Here is a 23,049-nt window from a genome sequence, read left to right on the forward strand (position 1 = left end):
ACACACACACACACACACACACACACACACACACACACACACACACACACACACACACACACACACACACACACACACACACACACACACACACACGAATTTATAACGATTTGGAAGTTTATTATTGATTGTTGTTTTGTTTGTAAACAAAGAACAATTATATGTTTTACTAGTTTGTACAAAAATAAATAAATCACATGACAAAAAATAAGACAAAGAACATTCATCTATGGCAATTGTTCCTCTTATTTAATTGTACTGGATGGATTAACAAAAAACATTATATAGGCTGGTTAAAGTCACTTGGGAAAACGAAAATAGCATATCCATTTTGACATCAGTGCATACACAGAGTTATAATTAAGGTACACCTGTCTATTGCTTAAATGATGAAGGGTCCTTCCACTGAAACCAACCGCACCGAGATCTGAACGTTGCGGGAGGGGTGGTATGTAGATTGTAGACTTTACGTTCTCTCTTCAGGGGGGGATGACAAGTTATTGGCAGGGAGATATCGCCTCCCTGTGGACAAAGGAACAAACTGCACGCTTGAAAAATTGTCAACTTCAGAGCGGCATTGCTCCCAAAATCAAAGGAATCTTCTAGAAGTGGTCTCGTGTCTTCCCTCCTTTCCACGATGTCGTGTGTGGCGTTCACCACTGATTCACTGGCGTTCACACCACCGTGCGCGTGTGTGTGTGACGTCACCACCGCGTGTGTGTGTGTGTGTGACGTCACCACCGCACGCGCGCGTGCGTGCGTGTGTGTGTGCCGTCACCACTGTATATGCGGCGTGGGGGCGTGGCTCAGGTCCCGGTACTGGGTGCGTAGCGCGGCGCCGGCCCGGGCGGAGTCCTGGCCCTGCAGCCAGTCCTGGTAGAGAGTGTGCAGGGCGGGGTTGACCTCGGGCAGGGCCACGGGCAGGCTGATGTAGGCCTCTTCCATCTGCTGCACCAGCGCCTTGTCCGGCCGTCCCGCCGCCGCGTCGCCGCCCCCCGCCGCCGCCGTCGCCTGGCCCCGCCCGCTCAGGCAACCTGGGGGGGGGACAGCGCAGAGGTACACACATGTGGAGGTGGCGGAGACACGAGGGAAGAGTGACCTCCGTAGCCCTTAGTAATGTATATTAAGTAAACTTTATTAAGTTTATTAAGTAAAGTTTATTATGTAAACTTAATGACAATGATATGTTTTTAAACCCTGCCTGCGGATTAAAGCCGGAAATGCGCAGTTCGTTTAAAAGCATGAATCTCTTAAGACACATGGGCGACGTCTAAGGGATTTGTGACTGGACTTGTGATTTGGACTGTGAACAGTTTTAGAATAAACCTCAATAAACCTAAACATCAACCTACTTAGCTCAGCATTCTCTCAATCCATTTTATTAGGGTGCCAAGCGCAAAGTGCGAAGGCAACCTATTGTAATCGTTTGTGTTTTTATTATTATTATTCCGCCACGTTTGACTTACATACGCTTACTTACGCTTTTTATGAAACTTACTACAGCTGTAGAGGCTGACTCAAGATTAACAGAGAGCAAATATCACACTGATTGGCCTAAAGGTGGCGCTATAGCAACAGTCCAAAAATGCAAACTTTGAACAAGCATATCTCGTGAACGGTTTAACTTACAGTCATGAAACTTTGATCTCACATGCATATTCGCATGGTGAACAAATATGCCTCAAGAACAATTTCGTTAAAAACACTCAATTCCCTAAGGATCCTAGGTTTTTTTACTTATCCTTTGGCACATATCATCTATGGACCAATCTCTTTAATCTGACATAAAATAAAGTCTGTAAAATAAAGATTAAAGAACCCAGGAGCCATTGACTTTTAAAAGGGGTGTGGTTTAAAATGCAAAAAGACTTGAATGCTTATATTAACATCAAAATGGACTCATATGATCTTGAGTCCAATACAAAAGTTGTTCAGAATAAAATTCTGAACAAGATAAAGTCAACATATTTTCAAATAGGGCGTGGCATCGAAATGGGTGTGGCCTGTCACTAAAATCGCCACAGTTCATAGACAGGTTTGGTTTGAGCGGGACCAACTTAGTGGCTGTTGGGGACCAAAGTTCCAACTGCTCAAGTAAAATGAAGTTGATTGACAAAACAACATGGCTGCCAGAGGCTAAAAATCATCCAAATTTAACTTAACAGGGTTAACTTAACCCAATCATCATCAAACTTGGGATAGTCAAAGGCACATGGGTCTAGATGAAACTGTCCAAATTGTATCTAAATCAGCCTAAAGGTGGCGCTATAGCAACAGTCCAAAAATGCAAACTGAACAAATATGCCTCAAGAACCTATGACTTTATTTGGATAGATTTGCGACTATATTGAACTTTGTTAAAAACACTCAATTCCCTAAGGATCCTAGGTTTTTTGACGTACAGTCATGAAAGTTTGTTCGCCCATCACCAGATCCAAGCTGAGGCTATTCCAGCGTTGTCAACTCTTTATGGTTTGCATCACGGTCTTAATTGTCAACTCTTTATGGTCTGCGTCAGGATTTTAATGGCCTGTCAGGTCATGTAAGTTTGTTCGCCCATCACTAGATCCAACCTGAGGCTATTCCAGCGTTGTCAACTCTTTATAGTCTGCGTCAGGGTCTTAATGGTTAGGGTTAGTCTGTCAGGGTCTTCATGGTCTGCGTCAGGGTTTTAACGGCCTGTCAAGGTCTTGATGGTTTATTGGTCGGCTTATGCTTGGCACCGTAAAATGCTGCTCGCAGCTTTAATTGATCTATTAATATTATTTATTTTCATTGCATCGTTAAGCACCTTGCATTGCAATTTTGCACGAAAGGCGTTGTATAAATAAAAGTTTGATTTGACCGTATGTGCTCCACACGCCGTTGAGCAAGGGGCCCAGCGGGGCCCCCAGCGGGACCCCCAGCCCGGGTCAGAGCTGCTCACCTCCGGGGCAGGAGAGCACCTCCACCAGCTGGTAGGGCACTCGGCCCTTCCTGATGCGCTGCACCAGCGTCTGGATGTTCCGGAAGCCGTAGACGGCGGCGAACTGCAGCAGCGTCTCGCCGTCCCGCTCCAGGGTCACTTCCTGGAAGTCCCGGTTCCTATGACGACCCAAGGGGAGATCGCAGACTCACTGGACAGGAACTGAATCGACACATGCTTTATCCTGCACCCGCCTGCAGTATTCAGTGTGCGTCTGGTGAACGTCTTAACGAATCAGACTTTAGATTGGTCATCTAAAGTCTGATGGCAGACCAGCTCAGATCTGGGTGAACTGGGGCGTTTCAATTCCTTTTGTGCCGTGTTTGTTTCGACCAATCACATTGCTGGAGGCGGGGATCGACAAGCACTTCATTGGCCATTAACAGCGTAACACAAACCCGGCCGGCGTTGGTAAACTTATCTAGGTTCACAACACACTTGGAGAAAGCGTCTGTAAAGGTTTCACATCAACACCGTCTGGGCTGGCCGCTGTAGAAATACTCTTCATACAACTCCTTCTGGAACTTCATCCACTTGTGGCAGAGGAGTTTCTCCCGGGTGGGGTACCCACCTGAGGGTCCTGTACCTGACCTCGTGGATAACGGGGTACCCACCTGAGGGTTCTGTACGTGATCTCGTGGACGTCCAGGCCAAAGAGCTCCTTGGCGGCGTGCTTGAAGACGTGCTCCAGGAAGCCCTCCGAGGTGCGGCCCTCGTACCTCACGGGCGCCGTGTCGCCCACCTCCCCCAGCCTGACACACACACACGGCCACAGGGCAGACAGACAGGTTCACGTGAGGACGGGGACACAGGGACTGGTTGGTGTGAATCGGTAAAGGACTGCATTCATACAGCGCTTTTCTAACCAGTGGCCTCTCAAAGAGCTTTACAATACAATGCCTCACATTCACCCGTTCATGCACACATTCACACACCGACGGCGGACCGTCGGCCACGCAAGGCGACAGCCAAGCTGGTCGGGAGCAGTCAGGGTGAGGGCGTCTCGCTCAGGGGACACCACGACACTCTCACGCTAGGAGGAGCCGGGGATCGAACCAGCAGCCTTCCGGTTACCAGCCGACCCCGCTCCGCCTCCTGAGCCACATGCCGCCCCCCTAGAGATGGAGCCAGTGTGGAAGAGAGGGACCACTCACACGTGGTCCAGGGGAACAGAGTCCAGCTCCGCGGCGGACACCTTCCGGCGCTCCATCATGTCATAGACCTCCGCTGGAACACACGAAACACGACCGTTCAAAACCTTCAGAACCCTCAGGACCCTCAGGACCCTCGCTCAACGAGCCCGCTGAGTGATTAAACCCCGATGATGTCTTTCCTTTTAAACATCTTATCCCGTGTTCCTCAAATTAACTGAACGAGTTTACTGCAAACGTGTTTACGTTAAATGAATCATGAGACCGCAGTGTTTGTTCCGTCAACTGTTGTCAAAACATCCAGCGAGCAGTTTGCTTTTTCAGTTTCACAAGAGAACGCCGGGAGAGACGTTGAAATGAGATGAGGACGTGAGCAGAGTTTGTAAGCGTGTACTGTCAAGAGCGAAGCAGGCGTCAGAGTGAAAGAGAAAGAGAGATAGAGTACAGGTGGGGTCGGAGTCAGCGTGACATCGGCCTTGTGATGTTTTCAGAACAGGAAACAGGTTTGTTTGTCGTTTGAAGAAGGGTGGTTGAGACTGTGGTTGTGAAAACCAAAAAAAACATTCATAGTGATAGTGGCCCATTTTACCTCCAGTTTGAGTGTGTGAGTGAGTGACACATGAGAACGCGTGCGAGTGAGTGAGTGAGTGAGTGACACATGAGAATGCGTGTGAGCATGCGTGCGTACATGAGAGTGAGTGAGTGAGTGACACATGAGAATGCCTGAGTGAGTGAGTGAGTGAGTGAGCGAGTGAGCGAGGCAGACCTGAGGTGAGCACACAGTCCACGTCGCGGCTGTCCAGGAGGCTGCTGTAGAACTCCTCGCGGACGGCCTCCAGCTTCTTGTCGAAGCAGGGCGCCAGCACCACGTGGAACACCTTCTCCGCACTCAGCTTCTGGAGGACAGAGAGGAGACCAGAACCAGGACGTCAGGCCAGGCCCCTTCTGACACACAAAGAACTGAAGACCTCAGGAGTAGAATCGTTATTAGTTATTATTCCAAGAGTCATGGAATAATACCACTTTAGAATGTATACTGTTTGTCCTTAGCATTTACTGTAGCATCGATTCCCGTTTTCCTTAGCACTAATATTGTATTGTTGTTATTGTATTGTATTATATCCTGTCTTCCACTGCTGCTGCGCTGTAACGCAGGAATTTCTAAAGATTAATAAAATTGTATCTATCTATCTATGACTTCAGTAAGGTAGCTTCTGGTTATGCAAAAGTTGGACTACAACACACATATTTATTTGATAGTTATCTGTTATGTTACTAATAAATCAGACACACAAGTGAAATGACTAATTAATCACCAACCCCCTTACATAACGGTGATAACAACATTCCTCCAGGTTTAAATATTAAGAGAAAATGGCATTGATGCAGTGTTCGGGTGACTGGCAGAGCCATGTCCCCAGGCCACCTCAGACTCTCTCTGCTTCTGATGACTCGCTGCAGTTCAGAGCCCCTACCTGCTGCTGGGAGATGTAGTCTTTGACCAGGCAGCCCATGATCTGCTGCGGGGATCTGGCCGTGCAGATGTGTGGGGTGACCAGACTGCCCAGCACGCGCTCTGCATACCGGATCCAACCTACACACACACACACACACACACACACACACACACACACACACACACACACACACACACACACACACACACACACACACACACACACACACACACACACACACACACACACTTTTAATCAATTACATTATGCAATTACATTGGCCTCCCTTCTCAAACCAGAAGAAGTGTAATACTTTTGTATTGTAACCCAAATGTATTCCTACCTGTTAAAATTAAGCTGCATATTTTCCTGAAGTGCGGAAAGGCATAGAGAGCAATGCCGAATGAACTAGAAACCTTTACTATGATCATGCTGCTGCCTCTACCCTTGAACCGTATGTTATATATTTTACATGAAGCTCTCAATGACGTTTCTTGATAGAATAAAGGTTAGATCAAATAAAGTAGTTTAACTACACAGAGTATGCGTTTAGTGTGTGTGTATGTGTGTATGTGTGTAGTTGTGTGTATGTGTATGTGTGTAGGTGTATGTATGCATGTGTGTATGTGTATGTCCATATCTCCGGGGGAGGGTGTGGTGTGACCAGAACAGTCTATCTCTGGCAAACAGCTTTCTCTCCCCCTCATATCTCTCCTCTGAGCTCCGAAGAAAGGAAGACCTGTATTTAACAAATCCATTTGATTACGGGGCCGACCGTGAACACACAGAGAGCCACTTTGAGCAGAACCCTGTGGAGGCAGACGGGGGGGGGGGGGGGGGGGGGGGGGCTCAGAAGGGAACAGAAGGTGGGAGGTTTCCCACGGTTCAGGGCGCTCAGGGCCAGGACCCTCCTGCGCCCGGGCACCGAGCTCTGAGCACTGTTTACCGGCAGGAGCCCGACGAAATCTCTCCACTGTGTGTCAACTCTCCACAGTGGAAAGCGAAGGTGGCCCCCCGAAGAGGCTCCTGCTCCGAGGGGACTGCTGGTTCGATCCCAAGCTCTTACTGATACTAAAAGGAAGTCCAGACGGGGACCGGCAAACTGCATGTGTGTATGTTTATATTAAAAGATAGATAGTTACAGTATATGGTAAATGGATAGAATTTATACAGCGCTTTTCTAACCAGTGGCTCGAAGCACTTTCACAATATTTCCCATTCATGCACACACATTCACACCCACAGCGGTGTCGACCACGCAGGGCGACAGCCAGCTCGTCGGGAGCAGTCAGGGTGAGGCGTCTTGCTCAGGGACACCTCCACACTCAGCAAGAAGAAAGCAGGGATCGAACTAGCAACCCTCCGGTTACCAGCCAACCCGCTCTACCTCCTGAGCCACATGCTGCCCTTAAAGAGATACACACATATATATATATATATATATATATGTAATTAGATAGACAGGTATACGGTGTGAGGGAGTACCTGGGCAGGAGGAGGTGAACATGGGCAAGGCCTGTGCGTCGTGGTGTCTCCGGCGGTACCTCTGGACAAACTCGCGCTGGCTCTCCAGGATGCTGAAGCCGGCGGCCACGGTGGTGTCGAACACATACTGCACACCTGTAGGCACACACAGGTTACAACACATACTGCACACACACACACACACAGACACACACAGGTTACAACACATACTGCACACACACACACACACAGGTTACAACACATACTGCACACCTGTAGGCACACACAGGTTACAACACATACTGCACACACACACACACAGGTTACAACACATACTGCACACACACACACACACACACACACACACACACACACACAGACACACACAGGTTACAACACATACTGCACACACACAGACACACACAGGTTACAACACATACTGCACACACACACCTGCAGACACACACAGGTTACAACACACCTGCAGACACACACAAGTTACAACACATACTGCTGACCTTCAGGGACACACAAGTTACAACACACCTGCAGACACACACAGGTTACAACACATACTGCACACCTGCAGACAGACACACACAGGTACATGATTGCTGCAGAGGTTACTAGCATCAAAAAGCATCAGTATGATGAGTCAAGCTCATTCAGGTTATGATGCAGTGAAGGATTTCACCCGCAATTGTTTACTTAAAGGTTATGGTTTCTACAGTTTCTACACAAGGTCACACATGATTGTTCTAAGTCTTCAAGGTTTTGTTACATATCCGTGTTATTGTCCAAGCTTGTGCTTGTGAACTTCTAAAGTCTGGAGACTGCGGATGTGACCGTAGAGAAACTATTCAAATGAAATAAATATCAATTACTAAAAACAACTGCCCCTTATAAATGTCCATCTCAAAATACACACATTGCAGCCTTTTTGATGCATGTACATAGTTGTATAGTTGATATATGAACGTAGTAGTCTCAACTACGTACATAACGTGCCGCCCAAGGGATGTTGTGACTTCATGGAAGTCACGTGTGAAAGAGGCGAGTTCCCTCACTGTATTCACTCCCACTTTCACCAATAAAAACAGCGTCAACCTTCGCACTCCGATCCTCGTCCCCACCATGGAACTCACCCAGGCTCTTGAGGAAGCCACACAGCTTGCGGGTGGCCTCTGCGATGTCCAGGTCAAACTTCACGGCAAAGAACGGCAACGACTGAGGACACAGCGACACCACCAGCACCTTGTGATCGGCCACATCGCACTTCTGGAACCGCCACAGGGGAAGAGAAACCAGCGTTTGCTTAAAAGCACAGTGGGTAATAATGCTCAGAGTGAAAGTAATAATAAACCTCATGTTTCCGTTCAAGATGGTACAAGCCGTTCCCGTGCTGAAATGGCTGACCGATATAACGCGGCAACGTCATAAAAAACGGTTAATTCATTATTAAATCAGTTCCCACCCTAACAAATCTCTAGATAATGTTTGACATAAAAAACACTGAACGACTGTTGAAAGTCAATCGACCCTGCAATGGAAGCAGCATAGCATGGTTAACAATAGAGCTCCAAAAATGAATTATGGGCCGTTCCATTAAGTCATGCCGGGGCAAAGCATAGACTACACTATTAAAGTAACAACATACAATAAGTGTTTACATTGAGTGCCAGGACGTACAATGAGTGCGCAAGACGGGTGTAGGGCAGGGTAAGGAGGGAGGCCATGCAGAGTCTATCTAAACTCTGAAGGGAGTCTTGAGTCTTGAGTCACCTTGTTCAGCGCTAGAATGCGGTTGATCTCCTCCAGGTTCTGCTGGCCGATCTTGAGGCTCTCCTCCTCGGACACGCAGCCGTCGCACGAGAGGCACGCGCTCAGCAGCAGCTGGGAGCCCTCGCTCCCCTGCAGCAGGGGGGAGAGAGGAGGGGAGACCAGGTGAGACCAGGTGGGACGGAGACCAGGTGGGACGGAGACAGTGAAGGGTTACGTGGACTTTGAATGGAGACACACTCTACTCACTCAGATATAAAAAATTCGCAAACCAAAAATACGTAAAAATATTTTTTTACTGATCAATCAAAAAAGTAGAATAATTGAGCGGTTCTCGCCTCTCCGTTGGCCTCGTGTTCCTCCTCGGCCGGGGCGATGCCTCCCTCGGTCTTCTTGTTACACTGAAATCATTTCAACCATTGGTCACCGATAGCAAATCATGTTTTTCAAAATATGACAAAAGAGACGAACGGGAAACTGAAGGCAAAAAAATAGAGCCTGCATGGCCTTTCACCTGCTTGGTACAATTCTCACACTTCTCCTTCCTCTTGGCTGGGGCGGCCTCAGACATATTTCCACCCACAGTTCTCTGTGAAGTGAGAAAAACACACACACACACGGGCATTCATGACAACCTCATTATACAGCCTCCAACCACCATTCTTCTCCCGAGTAGCGACAGGACAATTGTACTTTGCTGCCCAGAATAGATGGCACCCTGCCGTGACTGTGAGAGAGGGCAACCACCCATCTCAGCCACCCTGCTTATCTGAACCAGAGCAGCAGCGGCAGCAGCCTTTATAGCGGTGGACTGCAGGAAGGCACTGAAGGCACAGCTGCTTTTATCATCATCACAACGCCTCACAACGTGACTCAGTGCAATTACAGTGTGGTGACGGACAGATACAGAGTATATTATTTACATCACACTGAGGAGCGAGTCAACACGACGGCGACTGACGTCAGTGGCTGGTTTGTGTGTGTGTGTGTGTGAGAAATACCTAGGCCCAGCTACAATGCAGACAATATGTCATTATAGCCTGCAAGGAACAAAGTCCCCACAAGACATATTCATGACCAAATCCCGCATAGGGGGATAATAGATTTAGTAATGAAAAGATTGACTGCAAACAAACTCATTGTCATCATCATCATCATCATATCAGCCAGGATATTTCTGCGGCAGAAACGAGCCTACACATGATGAAGAGTGAGGCTGTGAGGGACCACTCACCGGTTGACTTTGAATCCTCTTCCTCGGCCCAGGGCACCAGGGGGTGCGGGAGATGCATGAGTCAATGATCAGGAGGTCAATGCCATCCCAGAGACAGGTGACCACTGACACTCACACACCCGCCGCAAAAGAGGAGAACCACCCCCCCGCTGACTCACACACGGTGGCCGGTGTCACCGACAGTCCCTGTGCCCGCTGTGCAGTCCGTCGGCCTGTCCTTCAGGTATGTTGGGTGATATGATCCCAGACACTCGGTACGTGCATGGCTCGGCGCTCAGCAGCACGTAGCCATTGTGTGCCCGGCGTACCCAGTGCGCATGCGTGTACCGGGTACACTATATAACATAAAGTATTGCACTGAGCCGCACAGCAATTTATGATTTTTTTTAAAATTAATCAAGCAGGGTATGTGTAACATTTATCAGGCGGGTGGCTTTATTTGTCACTGTTTAGTTGTAATTGCCGGATTAAAAACTAAAAAGTGACGACGCGTTGTCGCCCAATCAGACGAGAGGTGCCCAGGCAGGAAGTAGAGCCATCAGATGAATTACTTCCTCATCATTTCACTATTACTTGTTTCCTTCTTCCCTTGGGCTCAGGCTGCGTGACATAGCAGTGTTCGTATATCCGTTAAAAGTGAAAGGTAGGTACATGCAGAGTACATGCGTGCATGCGTTTAATGCTCCATGTTAGTAGGTTGGTGTCATGGTGTTAGGGTTACACACACACACACACACACACACACACACACACACACACCCTGTTGATCCAGGGAGATGGGGATGTTGGATCTGCTGCAGTAGACTTATCTATTCAAGGCTAACCCTGGGCGTAAACTGACTAACTTCAGTATTTGTTCGTAGTTTGTTAAGCAACATTTCAGTAGCAGTAACGTGTGTGTGTGTGATGTATGTATGTATGTATGTAATGCATGTATGTATGTATGTACATCTGAGCATGTGTAATGTATGTATCTATGTACGGATGTATGTCTGATCATGCTTATTGCGTGTATGTAAAATAGTACATATTTCCCCCCTCCTCCTCCTCCATCTTCTCCTCCTCCACCTCCTTCCCCACCTCCTTCTCCTCCACCTCCTTCTCCTCCTCCTTCTCTTCCTCTTCCTCCTCCTCCTTCTCCACCTCCTCCTCCACCTCCTCTACCGCCATCTTCTCCTCCTCCTCCTCCTTCTTCTCCTCCTCCTCCTCCTCATCCTCCCAGCTGATCAGATGGGCTACATGACGGTGGAGGAGCATAGCTCCACCACGCTGCACCTGAAGAGGAGTCCCGGCATCCGCTCCTGGTCTCTCCTCGTTGGTAAACGCGCTTTGCTTTCTCCACATGAATATTTAATCCTACATGAATATTTAATCCACATGAAATATGATAGAGACGTCTATGGATCGTCAATCAGTGTGTGCTGCTTTCCTGACACTTATCTTCTACCCATGTATGTCTATCTCCTTCCCCTGGTCACGGATTGTATTAAAATATTTAATCGTGTTCATTTTATTGTTCTATGATCAGGTATAACATCGATCGGTTTGGCAGCAGCCTACTACAGCTCAGGTAAACACAACTCCATCATCATAACCTTGAGTCTCCATCGGTTAAATTCGATCACTTTTTGATGATTGATTAGCCCTTTATCACCATTACAGTCTCAAAGGGCTTTATTAATTAAGGATACATGTTTGATTACTGCCTGACTTCTCTTAGTCATCTCTCTCATCATCATCATAAATAAATGGTGGCCTCTCAAAGCGCTTTACAATATTGCCTGACATTCACCCATTCACTCCACACATTCACACACCGACGGCGGAGTCAACCACACAGGGCGACAGCCAGCTGGTCAGGAGCAGTCAGGGTGAGTCGTCTCGCTCAGGGACACCTCCACACTCCGCTAGGAGGAGCCGGGGTTCGAACTAGCAACTTTCTGGATACCAGCCAACCCACTCTACCTCCTGAGCCACATGCCGCCCCATCATAACCTTCAATCATTCACAGCTACAGTGTAGCTGTGAACCTCGTAACTGGCTGGTAAGCGGAAGGTTGCTAGTTCGATCCCCGGCTCCTCCTAGCCGTCGAGGTGTCCCTGAGCGAGACGCCCTCACCCTGACTGCTCCCGACGAGCTGGCTTTGCGTGGTCGACGCCTACAGCCTGGTTCTACTCACCGCTGTGCCCCTGTGTGCCTGCAGACAGCCTGCTGTGGAAGCTCTTCTACGTGGCCGGCTGCCTGTTTGTGGCCGTCCAGAACATGGAGGAGTGGGAGGACGCCGTGTTCGACAAGAGCAGTCGGCGCATCGAGCTGAAGACCTTCAGTCTGTACGCCTTCGTGCTGACCTTATGGAGGAGGGGCCACGAGATAGGTAACGCCGCCCTGTGTGTGTGTGTGTGTGTGTCTTCAGTAGGCATTTAATGAAATGGAAACAATTTTGTGTTTTGTGCATATTTAACTGTTAATATATATATTAATTAATATAGGTCCTGTAGTAATAGTAGTAGCAGCAGCAGCAGCAGCAGTAATAGGTAATAGTAGTAGTAGGTCATAGTAGTAGATGGTGTGAATATGACCAATTTAATTTTATATTACAATATTATTTTTGGGGCTTTTTGTAAATATAGCCATGGGCCTTTAGTAGCCAAAAGATACCGATATTAACCGAGACATTTCATATTAGCGCAGTCCCACCGTGACTGCAGGAGTAGATCATATATGTGTGTAAATTGTATAAAAACAATAGAGAAAAACGTAAGATGTGGTCAGCGTGAGGCGACCCGTGGGCCGCGCACTGAAGGCCGCTGTGTACCGCCCCGTGCTGATGATGTCACCCCCCCGTGCGCTCAGTGGTGCTGGACCTGGAGCACCTGCGGGACGTCTGCGTCCAGGAGGAGAAGGTGCGCTACCTGGGCCGCGGCTACGTGCTGGTGCTGCGGCTGGCCACCGGCTTCTCCTACCCGGTGACACAGAGCGCCACCATGGGGGGGCGCAGGTGAGTTCCCGGGGGCCTGAGGGGGGTGGGGGCCGGGGGGGCCACAGTGAGTCGGAACAAAGTGTTGACTTGACTTATTGAACATTACGTTTCAATTATTATAATGATTCTGGGGTCTTGCATTGAGGGGATTTTATCCAAGGTAACTTACAACCATTCATGCACACGTTCACACACCGACGGCGGAGTCGACCACGCAGGGCGACAGCCAGCGGGTCAGGGAGCAGTCAGGGTGAGGGCGTCTCGCTCAGGGGACACCTCCACACTCTGGAACAGCTAGGAGCCGACCAACCCCCCTCTTTCGGTGGTTTATATGTATATAATGTACTCTAGTGTGAGACATTAGGATTGAACCAGAGTTGTGGTTTCAATGGTTTCCAGAGAAAATCATGAATTTGCTCTGGCCGTATCCATTTATGCATCAATTCTGTTTACGCGTAAATACCTATGGATTGTACCTAAATAGTGTTCAGGAAAAACAAAAAGTGATGCAATTAAGATGATATACAGCTACAAAGTAGTAACCAATTGGGAATGTACTTCGGTATTACATATGCTTATTGTACACAACACATTGCAAGACGACGATGGTTTGTATATTTATGTTTACATACCAACCCACACCTCCAGAGCCTGCTAACTGTGATTGAGCCTGAGGGATTTTCATGGCTTAGTCTGCCAGTGATCAGTTTCATCAACGGTGGTGCGTGGGTACGGTTTAAGAAACCCAGCTTCACACCTGCCTGATCCCTTTTAGATCAAACGTCACGCTTATGCATGAAAGGATTAAGCTACCATTTGTTTCTGATCCAAATGTGGTTGGCCTGATTTGCTTTACTTCTATTTTCATACCGATACAGATATGTATTCTATCATTTGTATTCAAAAGCAGACACATGTGCTGCAACACTGCACACACATTCGCATGTTTTGATGTGAGTGATGTCGTGAGTTGAACCGCGGTCCAGTCCGACCCGTGAACTGAGTTCTGTGTGTGTGTGTGTGTGTGTGTGTGTGTGTGTGTGTGTGTGTGTGTGTGTGTGTGTGTGTGTGTGTGTGTGTGTGTGTGTGTGTGTGTGTGTGTGTGTGTGTGTGTGTGTGTGTGTGTGTGACCCCCCCAGCGACGTGGAGGCGGTGGGGGCCCTGCTCAAGCGCTTCCTGGGGCTGGAGGAGCTCCAGAGACGCATGCAGCAGCAGGAGGAAGACGCTGCCCTGGTGGAGGAAGAGGAAGAGGAGGATCTGGACCACAGCAGTGACTCGCAGGACGACCCCTTGACCACTCAATAAGCTATTGTTCCGGAAAAATCCAGTTTTTGGAGGGACGTGGTTTGATAATTAAAAAAAAAAAAACAAAAAAAAAGATGCATTCTAGCTGGAGATGCAGATGCAGACGGCAGGCCACAGCTCTGACATTCTGACAAGTGCCGTTTCCAGAGATCTGTTGTCGAGATGACGCGTGGGTTTTTGTGGCACCGTTGAACGGTAATGCATGTTTATCTGGCCCTTCAAAAAACATTTCCCACAGTAGACGGGGACCACCCCGTAGATAATCACCCCTTCGCATGTTTATACACCAACCCATAACTCAAGTGCCTGTAAACTATAATTGAGCATGAAGGATTGCCATGGCTTTGGTCTGCCAGCGATGGGCTTTTTTTTTTTTTTGGTACGGGAAAAGATGAAATGCTTTTGTTTAGTTTTGTTTGCTTGCGTGTGAGTGTGTGCGCATATTTATTTATTAACTCGTTTTTTGTTCCAAACCAAAGAATCAAGTCAACCTCAGGAAAATGCTCCCAAACAAAAAAGGGAATTAACAGACATTCAGCTTATCACTGCTCGCCAGCCGTATGTCAGTGAGAGTGCTTCAAATAACCCTGGAAGTTTAGCTTTGCAGATTGATTTTACATTTTTTTACTGTCAATAAAACTTTTTTTTAAGTAAAAGATCTCCTTCTTTCACTTCACCAATGACGACAATGCAGATGATGATGATGATGATGATGATGCAGAGGATGATGATGATGATGATAATGATTTAGTTCAACTTGTGTGGGTGTGGGACCAACATGTTTATTCATGCTGCACCATCACCCCAGTGCAGCTTAAAAACTGTGTGCCGGGCACACTGCCGCACTCATCTTCCAGAACGTCTATGATGGGGCTAGCAGGGGGGCCAGCCTGGGGCCAGCAGGGGGCCTTCGGGGCCCTACTCATTGCTGCGGCACCATCTCCGGCAGACAGGCACTGATCTCCTCCGTGATCCGGCGCAGCGGCTCGGCCACGGGGCTGAGGTGCTGCTCCATCCACTCCTGGGCGGTGGAGTCCGGGTACAGACGCTCCATCTCCTCCCTGGCCACGCTCGCCCTCTCCTCCAGCATGGTCAGCAGTCTGCGGAGGGGGGGAGAGGGAGGGAGGGAGAGAGGGGGGGAGGGAATGGAAGCCAAGATTGGAAAATGCGTGATATTGTGCTGAATCAAACGGTTTGTAAATGCCTCGCTTCCCCGTGGACATTTGCATTTGCCCCGACAGCACTGGGGCCGTAGTGGAGGGGGAGTGAGATCGAGAGCGGCGTTAGCAGTTAAGTGTGGTACAGTACCCGCAGTGACCTGTCTTGACACGAGATAGTTCCAGCACAACAAAGAATCCATAGAAGCAACGTTGGACACAGGCAACGATCCACTGGCTCATTACACATTCGACAAGTAGGGACTCTTAAGCCTGACTTTTTCTGTGTAGTCATCACCTTTGTCCAAAATGTACCTTAAGTAGGACAATCTAAAGAATGAAGCCCATCCCTTCTACTCTGAATCAATCCAGGGATTACACGGTTTTATATTGAGCTTTTCTCTAGCTCTGAAGTCGAGTGAGGCTGCATGGAGGAGGGTGTGAAAGTTCAAGGATTCATCAGCGCTGACGGGGTGGAAAAGACGTCGTTTACGTGGTCGCTTGGCTCTGGATCTGCATGCAGATGAGAGGGCTGATGGCCCGTCTCTGTCGGTGGTAAGGGCTGAACCATCCCCTCACATACCTGCCAGAAGAACACATTCACATTGGTTAGACTTTCTTTTATTTCAAAGGGGAACCGGCACACTGGGGGACCATTGAAGTAAACATAAATCAGGGAGCGATTGTTTTGTGAAGATGGAATGGATGTTGCAGTTCTTTTCACAACCCATGTGTGAAGCAGTAGGCCTTGTCTCTTCTAAAAGACAAAAGTGATGTTTCCTCTTTAACATGACAGCACCAGTACGGGGTTATATCGGGGTTATGGTTGCACAATGTTGCACAATGGATCCCCACCAAAGAAAGCCATCCTCATAAAACATTGAATCGTATTTTCCCTTAACTATGCAAGAGTTATGTATGTATTCTATCATAAGTCATTCCCAACTCATGCCTATTCATAAAATCATAATCATCATAATACTGTATTTATGACACCATGCAGAACCAAGCTGAGCCTGAACTACGGGGAGCCCTTGCGACATTGGAGCCAGCGTGGTGTTGAGGGATAAGACTTCCTCAAAGGTTCCTCACATGCTGCTCTCAAAATGGCGCACTTCCTCCGAGTTCAACAGCTGGGTCAGCTCCACGACGGACACGGCGAGTCGCCGCCCGGCGAAGAGCGAGTCCTCCACCGCGGTCCTATCAGAGAGCAGAGTCAGACGCGGTCAGACGTCAACGACCTCGTCTGCGCAACTCTAAAAGACAAGCCGCCGCTAGGAAGGCACAGTCTCATTTACATTTACAGTAAGGGCGTTTAGCAGACGACTTTTATCCAAAGCGACTTACAATCAGTACATTTGTCAGAGGAAAGAGAAACAACGATATATCTCAGTGAGGATGTTCATAGAACCAAGAGCCAAGCACTAAACCATCACTAGGTTAACCCGTTCCCCGTACACAACAGAGATAGCTAGGAGAAGACGCTACACAATGCTAAGCTCTATTTTTTTTCAGGCTGACCTCTCTAAGGTCTCCATCTCCACGGAGGAGATGCCCAGGGCCCCGGTCACCGCCGCCTGGACCTCGGGCCCGAAGTGTCCCTGGACGAGCGTCTGGAGGCAGGAGGCCAGCGAGGGCAGCGCCAGCGGCATCAGCTCACACAGGACGGACATGTGGTCGTACCTGGGCAGGGGGGGGAGAGGAGGGAGAGCAGGGGCAGGGGGGAGGTCAGGGGAAGCGAGCAGGGCAGGGGGCAGAGGGGAGGTCAGGGGCAGGGGGGAGGGCAGGGGCAGCTGAAGCAACAGGCTCACATGGTTTCACATGGAGAGAAGTGCTGTCCTGTATTTGTTACAGATGCCAGGAATGGACGTGTAACCTCGTTCCCTCGTGGCTCGTGGCTCCACACCCGGCCAAAGGGCCGAGCCCACGTCTCGTCAGGTCGTCTGCTCAGGGCTGCACGCTGAGCTAACCCCCGTCCCCCGTCCCCCGTCCCCCCCTCCCCCCCCTCACCTCTGCCAGCCCGTGAGTGCGATGCCCTGGAGCCGGACCCCCGGGGAGACGGCCCCCGCCACGCGGAGCCACTGCAGGTGGTTGTCCACGTGGCGCTGGGTGGCGGGCACGCTGGTGTGCACGCTGGTGGCACCCTTGAAGGCGCTGGCCGCCCACAGGTCCGGGAGCCCCGCCCCCCGGTACTTCTCCAGCAGGGACACTGAGGGGCCAGCAGGGGGCGGGGTTGGTAGGGTAGAACAAGACCACCACACAGACGTTTACATTTACGTTTAGGAGACGCTTTGATCCAAAGCGTCTTACAATAAGTACATTCAGTCAGAAGAATGAGAAACAAACAACAATATATCTCTGTGGGTACAGTGAGGATGTTCATAGAACCAAGTGCCAAGCACTAACTATCACTAGGTTAACCCGTTCCCCGTATACAACAGAGATAGCTAGGGTGAGTCGACTAGAAGTCATTTTAGTTTGTTATTTTGTCTTTACCAAATGCTTAACAATAAATTATGCAGTGTCGTCAACACCAACAGTGACTTGAATTTGATAAACAATACTGATACGGTTGAGGTAGGAATTAAGGAAGGCTTCTTGCTCAAGGACGCCTGTACAGCTAGACTGTGGACGGTGGGAATCAAACCCAGAACTCTTCTGCATACCCCTCCCTCTATATTAGTAGGGATTGCTGCTGAAATGAAGACCTTCAGTAGCTAATAGTTAGCGATATTGGCCGAGACATTTCATATTAGTGCAGCCCTACTTTAAATGCAGGCGTATCATCATCATATATCTGCATAAATATGTTTGCATAAAAACGATTGTTTGTGCGGCTGTAAGGGTTTCAGAGAGGTCAGGGGTGTGAGTCCTACCCGTTTCCTCCACGTTCAGACCCGGGTTGTAGTCCCACAGCATGGGTTGGATCAGACCCACCAGACCACTGGCTGTGAGGAAGACAAAACAACAGTGAATATTGTACTTTTTATTGTGTTTTAGAAACATTTTTATTGACCTTTTAATTATTCAGGTAGAACACATTGAGATGTAAATCTCTTGAAGGATGGAAGTTGCTCAGGAGGTAGAGCGGGTTGGCTTGTAAACAAAAGGTTGCTAGTTCGATCCCCGGCTCCTCCTAGCGGAGTGTGGAGGTGTCCCTGAGCGAGACGCCCTCACCCTGACTGCTCCCGACCAGCTGGCTGTCGCCCTGCGTGGTCGACTCCGCCGTCGGTGTGTATGTGTGAACGGTTGTAAGTCACTTTGGATAAAAGCGTCTACTAATATGCACTGAATGTAAAATGAGTGTCCTGGCCTCAGGGGCTGACAGGAAAGCACTCTCTCCTGCAAGCACTTCATAATTAAAACTTAACTACTGGTTCAGCAGAAACCCACTCCTGGGTGCTCTCATTGGTGTAAACAGACCAGAGACCCCTCCTACAAACAGTAGAACAACATAATCAAGACCTTTTTAATCGCCGTGTTTGACATACACGTTTTGTACGTTCCTGCGCACAGAAAATATTTAAAGGTCCCATGACATGCCACCAGGTGTGGTGTGATTAGCCGTTACAAGCCGTTTTCGGAAATCTACCCCTGATGACATCATCAAGGGGCAGAAAGTGGGCTTGTCCATCTAGAAGTGTGCTGGGATGGATCAGTCTACCAGCTGCCTACCCAGTTGGACCGTAGCAAACGTTAGCTCATCTATCCGTCACACATCTAGGGATGATTTCCAAAACGGCTTGTGACGGCCAATCACACTCACATCCCGGTGGCGTGTCATCACGGGACCCTTCGATACACTGGCATCATCATCAGCGCGCCTCACCCAGGAGGGCTCTGCGTACAGAACGCGAGGAGCCTCCCTACGTCCGTCTCTCTCTCGCGGGGGTCGGTCGCCCCTCTGACCTTTGAGGGTGTCGACGCTCATCCCTCTGAGCATGTCGTCCCACATGACGACGTTCAGCTGAGGCCACGCCTCCTTCACCGCCCCGGCCACCCTGGTCACGTGACTCAGGAAGAGCTGCTCCACCGTGCGACCGGGGCCGCTCAGCCAGCGCTTAGACTCCTCCCCCTCGCCCAGCATGTAGACCTGGTGGGGGGGGGGGGGGGGGAGACGGAGACGGGGCAGTGGTCAGACGGCGTTTCACGAGCTGTGTTGGAAATCGTTCCCTATTCCCTCACTCACTGTTCCCTGTATAGTGTTTATGATACAGTGAACTATATAGGGAACGAACAGACGAGAATTCGGACATTTCTAAACGTCATTTGCGTCAGTAAATACACGACCGCATTGCATTGTGGTACACGGGAGTTAACACGTAGGGAACGTCGTACGTTCACTAAAATTGTGGGTGTTTTATTGTCCACTATGTAGTGAATGAAATTAACCACTGAGAATTGGAACACCACTACAAAATGGCGAGCACCCTCTATAGTGCACTGTATCCGTGATAGGGAACAATTTGGAACACAGCTATGGAGTCTGAGCTGCACTTTGACGTCCACCATTTTAAAAGAGGCTGCTTGGATAGAAGCAGTAATAATAAAAACAACCATATAAGTAATAATGCATTAATAATATATTATTACAATGTTTTAAATATATTAACAATATATGTTATATTGTGACAATATATGATATATATTAACAATATATAATGTAACAATACATTATTATAAATAGTGTAAAAAACACATAACAAAAGGTGGAAACTATCATACAATATATGAACATGTTATATATTAAATGTGTAATCAAAAACGTATAATACCGGTTTAGAGGTAACTGCAGACTGTATTTTTGTTTTGTTGAGTCAGCTAGACTCAACCAAACAAAAGAACCACAACACACACCCCCATGCTGGTCCTAGTGGGGGGGGGGGGGGGGGGGGGCACACCTCACCAGCTAGACCAGGACCACATATACACCCCCATGGTGGTCCTAGTGGGGGGGGGTCCAAGGGGGGAGGGACGGGGGACAGGCTGGTCCTAGGGGGGAGGGACGGGGGACAGGCTGGTCCTAGGGGGGGGAGGGACGGGGGACAGGCTGGTCCTAGGGGGGAGAGGGACGGGGGACAGGCTGGTCCTAGGGGGGAGGGACGGGGGACAGGCTGGTCCTAGGGGGGAGGGACGGAGGGATGGGGGACAGGCCGGTCCTAGGGGGGGGAGGGACGGGGGACAGGCTGGTCCTAGGGGGGGGAGGGACGGGGGACAGGCTGGTCCTAGGGGGGGGAGGGACGGGGGACAGGCTGGTCCTAGGGGGGGGAGGGACGGGGGACAGGCCGGTCCTTGGGGGGGGAGGGACGGGGGACAGGCTGGTCCTAGGGGGGGGAGGGACGGGGGACAGGCCGGTCCTAGGGGGGGTCCTCACCTCGTCCGCCCCGATGTGCAGGGTGCGGAGGCCCGGGTGCAGCTCCACCACCTGCCTCAGCATCTCCAGGACCAGACGGGGCCCCTGCTCCCCGTGGGGGCTCAGGGTCCCCAGGCACTGGCTGAGCTCCCTGAGGCCCCAGAGGGAACGCTGCTTCAGCACAAACTACCACACACACACGCGCACGCACGCACACACACACACACACACACACACACACACACAACACAACACAGGAAATACAGTTATACTAACGTTTCGATCGTTTCAACCACACAGGGCGACAGCCGGTGGGTCAGGAGCAGTCAGAGTGAGGGCGTCTCGCTCAGGGGACACCTCCACACTCCGCTAGGAGGAGGAGGAGCCGGGGATCGAACCGGCAACCTTCACGTTGCAAGGCAACCTGCTCTACCTCCTGTGTTTATGAAGTTGATCTAGTTTATTTTAAAATGAAAAACGGATCTCTCATGCTGCCCTTCGAATGAACCTCCAGGATTTCATTGGCTGGTGAAAACATGCAACACCAGTTCTATCTAGTTCTGTGTGTGTGTTAGAGTCTGTTCAATGCGAGTCTTTCACTGCATTGACACGAGGACTCATGTTGAATTTACATTCAACACTCTCAAAACCGGTACAACATCAGCTGTAAAGGAGGCCATGTTTTGAAGGCCCAGTCCCATTTCTCTCCCCTTAACAAGAACACTTGCTTTGAGTGGCCTTAGCTGCAAGTCAGCTCCCGAGCTGGCTAAGCGTTCAAGGGTTGATTTTAAGGGGAAAAACAGCACTCCCCCCTTGCTCCCGTAAGTATGGGGACACCCTACCCCTTCACGGGAACGTGCAAAATCTAGGGTCAGGGCTCAAATCTAGGGGAAGGGGAAGAATTGGGACAGGGCCTAACTGTAACTGCACATGTTCCCGTCGAGGGACGGCAGTCGCTCGAGGCGTCGCTACACTGTTGTGTTGTTCCCCTGCAGAAGACACTCCCACCATCAGATCACACACAGGGCCGGGCCCCGGAGGAGATACCACGGCGCTGACTCACCTCCATGTGACCAAAGGTCTGCACCAGGGGGATCACCTCCAGACCCTTGGACCTGGCAACCTCCTGGATAGATAAGATCTCCTCACGACTGCCCGGGACATTCAGAGGAAACACATGAGTCAGTGTACAAGTGTGTGTGAGTGAGTGAGTGAGTGAGTGAGTGAATGAATGAATGAATGAGTGAGTGAGTGTGTCTGCATGTGTGTGTGTGTGTGTGTCCCTCACCTGTAGGCGGGGTGGGCTGTGGCCTGCAGCAGGGACAGCTCCCCTGAGTAAGGGAACATGTCCTCGTATTCCACCAGTAAGCCATCCGCTCCCAGTTGAGCGAACAGTTCAATCAACTGAGTGGGACGACAAAGTGCAGCCTCTTAATAACACAGCTCATTGACCCGATGTACGGGCTAACAGCAGGAACGGGAACGATAATGCGACTTAATGATAGTAATAATATCACTCCTTACCCTGTAGAGGTAGTCGATCCTGGGAGGAGCGCCTTTCAGATCCAGGTGGACTAACTTCTTCCCCTTGGGCCAAGGTGTCGTCTGCATCCTGGATCAATGAGGGACGAGATGCTCGTACGAGACAACGCTACAATAAAAGAGTCAAGTTCTGTCCTACCAGTTTCTGGAAACGCAACAACAACAAAAAAGATCTAGTGAGGATCATCAGGTTTCATCCTAATAGATGAAGACCAAACCTGCAGAGCTGCAGACCTCCAGAACGGGGGTCTGTAGATCTGCGGGGGTCCAGCGGACCCAGATGATCCGCCGCCACCCCGACGCGCTTCCATCGGGGGTCAAACCAGAGACAACACAACTTATAACTTACAACACAAGATACTGTCATGATACAAAACGTCATCAGGATGATTATTGATTACCTGAGTGTCACTTGTCGGATCCGTCGATTTGAATCCTTTTTTTTTTTTTTTTGCACCGTGCGTCTTCGTAGCTCCACCTGTCCAGATGGATCCGGAGTTCCCGGCCGACCAAGCTGTGTTGAACCTATGTATATCCCAGTGTGGTCATTATTGTTATTCTCGCAGTGTTCCTGGCAGGCATCTCGCTGCTTAGTTCATCGGCTATGTGGCCCAATGAACGCCTTGGTTCCTGTTCCGAGGAGCCAATCAGAGCGGCTCCTA

The 23,049-nt window shown here is 49.6% G+C and overlaps 3 protein-coding genes across 6 annotated transcripts; 1 reads left to right on the plus strand and 2 right to left on the minus strand.

Moving 5' to 3' along the window:
• Positions 1–132: 132 nt before the first annotated feature.
• narf (nuclear prelamin A recognition factor) lies at positions 133–10,383 on the minus strand. The gene is made up of 12 exons (XM_084475416.1): positions 10,051–10,383; positions 9,331–9,405; positions 9,155–9,217; positions 8,820–8,948; positions 8,183–8,315; positions 7,059–7,193; positions 5,592–5,710; positions 4,883–5,012; positions 4,120–4,192; positions 3,580–3,717; positions 2,927–3,084; positions 133–1,034 (listed from the first exon to the last, which is right to left on the minus strand). The coding sequence occupies exons 2-12, from the start codon at positions 9,385–9,387 to the stop codon at positions 775–777; spliced, it is 1,395 nt and encodes a 464-aa protein (XP_084331542.1). The 5' UTR covers positions 9,388–9,405; positions 10,051–10,383; the 3' UTR covers positions 133–774.
• On the plus strand, positions 10,156–14,846 carry cybc1 (cytochrome b-245 chaperone 1). Of its 2 annotated transcripts, XM_084475418.1 has the most exons (7): positions 10,161–10,273; positions 10,650–10,693; positions 11,273–11,368; positions 11,579–11,620; positions 12,254–12,424; positions 12,904–13,048; positions 14,170–14,846. In XM_084475418.1, exons 3-7 carry the CDS (start codon positions 11,281–11,283, stop codon positions 14,333–14,335), a joined length of 612 nt encoding a protein of 203 aa, XP_084331544.1. In that variant the 5' UTR covers positions 10,161–10,273; positions 10,650–10,693; positions 11,273–11,280; the 3' UTR covers positions 14,336–14,846. The 2 variants fall into 2 exon arrangements, with proteins under 2 accessions (XP_084331545.1, XP_084331544.1); XM_084475419.1 differs by lacking the exon at positions 10,650–10,693 and having other exon boundaries at positions 10,156–10,273.
• Positions 14,847–15,043: 197 nt separating this feature from the next.
• On the minus strand, positions 15,044–22,945 carry hexd (hexosaminidase d). 3 transcript variants are annotated; one of them, XM_084475415.1, is made up of 12 exons: positions 22,789–22,945; positions 22,370–22,496; positions 22,134–22,249; positions 21,909–21,996; positions 20,867–21,031; positions 19,402–19,585; positions 18,369–18,440; positions 17,503–17,701; positions 17,014–17,175; positions 16,585–16,692; positions 15,986–16,075; positions 15,044–15,435 (listed from the first exon to the last, which is right to left on the minus strand). In XM_084475415.1, the coding sequence occupies exons 2-12, from the start codon at positions 22,454–22,456 to the stop codon at positions 15,258–15,260; spliced, it is 1,449 nt and encodes a 482-aa protein (XP_084331541.1). In that variant the 5' UTR covers positions 22,457–22,496; positions 22,789–22,945; the 3' UTR covers positions 15,044–15,257. The 3 variants fall into 3 exon arrangements, with proteins under 3 accessions (XP_084331541.1, XP_084331540.1, XP_084331539.1); XM_084475414.1 differs by having other exon boundaries at positions 22,370–22,532; XM_084475413.1 differs by having other exon boundaries at positions 15,050–15,435; positions 22,370–22,457.
• Between the last annotated feature and the right edge of the window lie 104 nt (positions 22,946–23,049).

Source organism: Micromesistius poutassou (assembly GCF_964030765.1).
Source record: "Micromesistius poutassou genome assembly, chromosome: 11".
Lineage (NCBI taxonomy): Eukaryota > Metazoa > Chordata > Actinopteri > Gadiformes > Gadidae > Micromesistius > Micromesistius poutassou.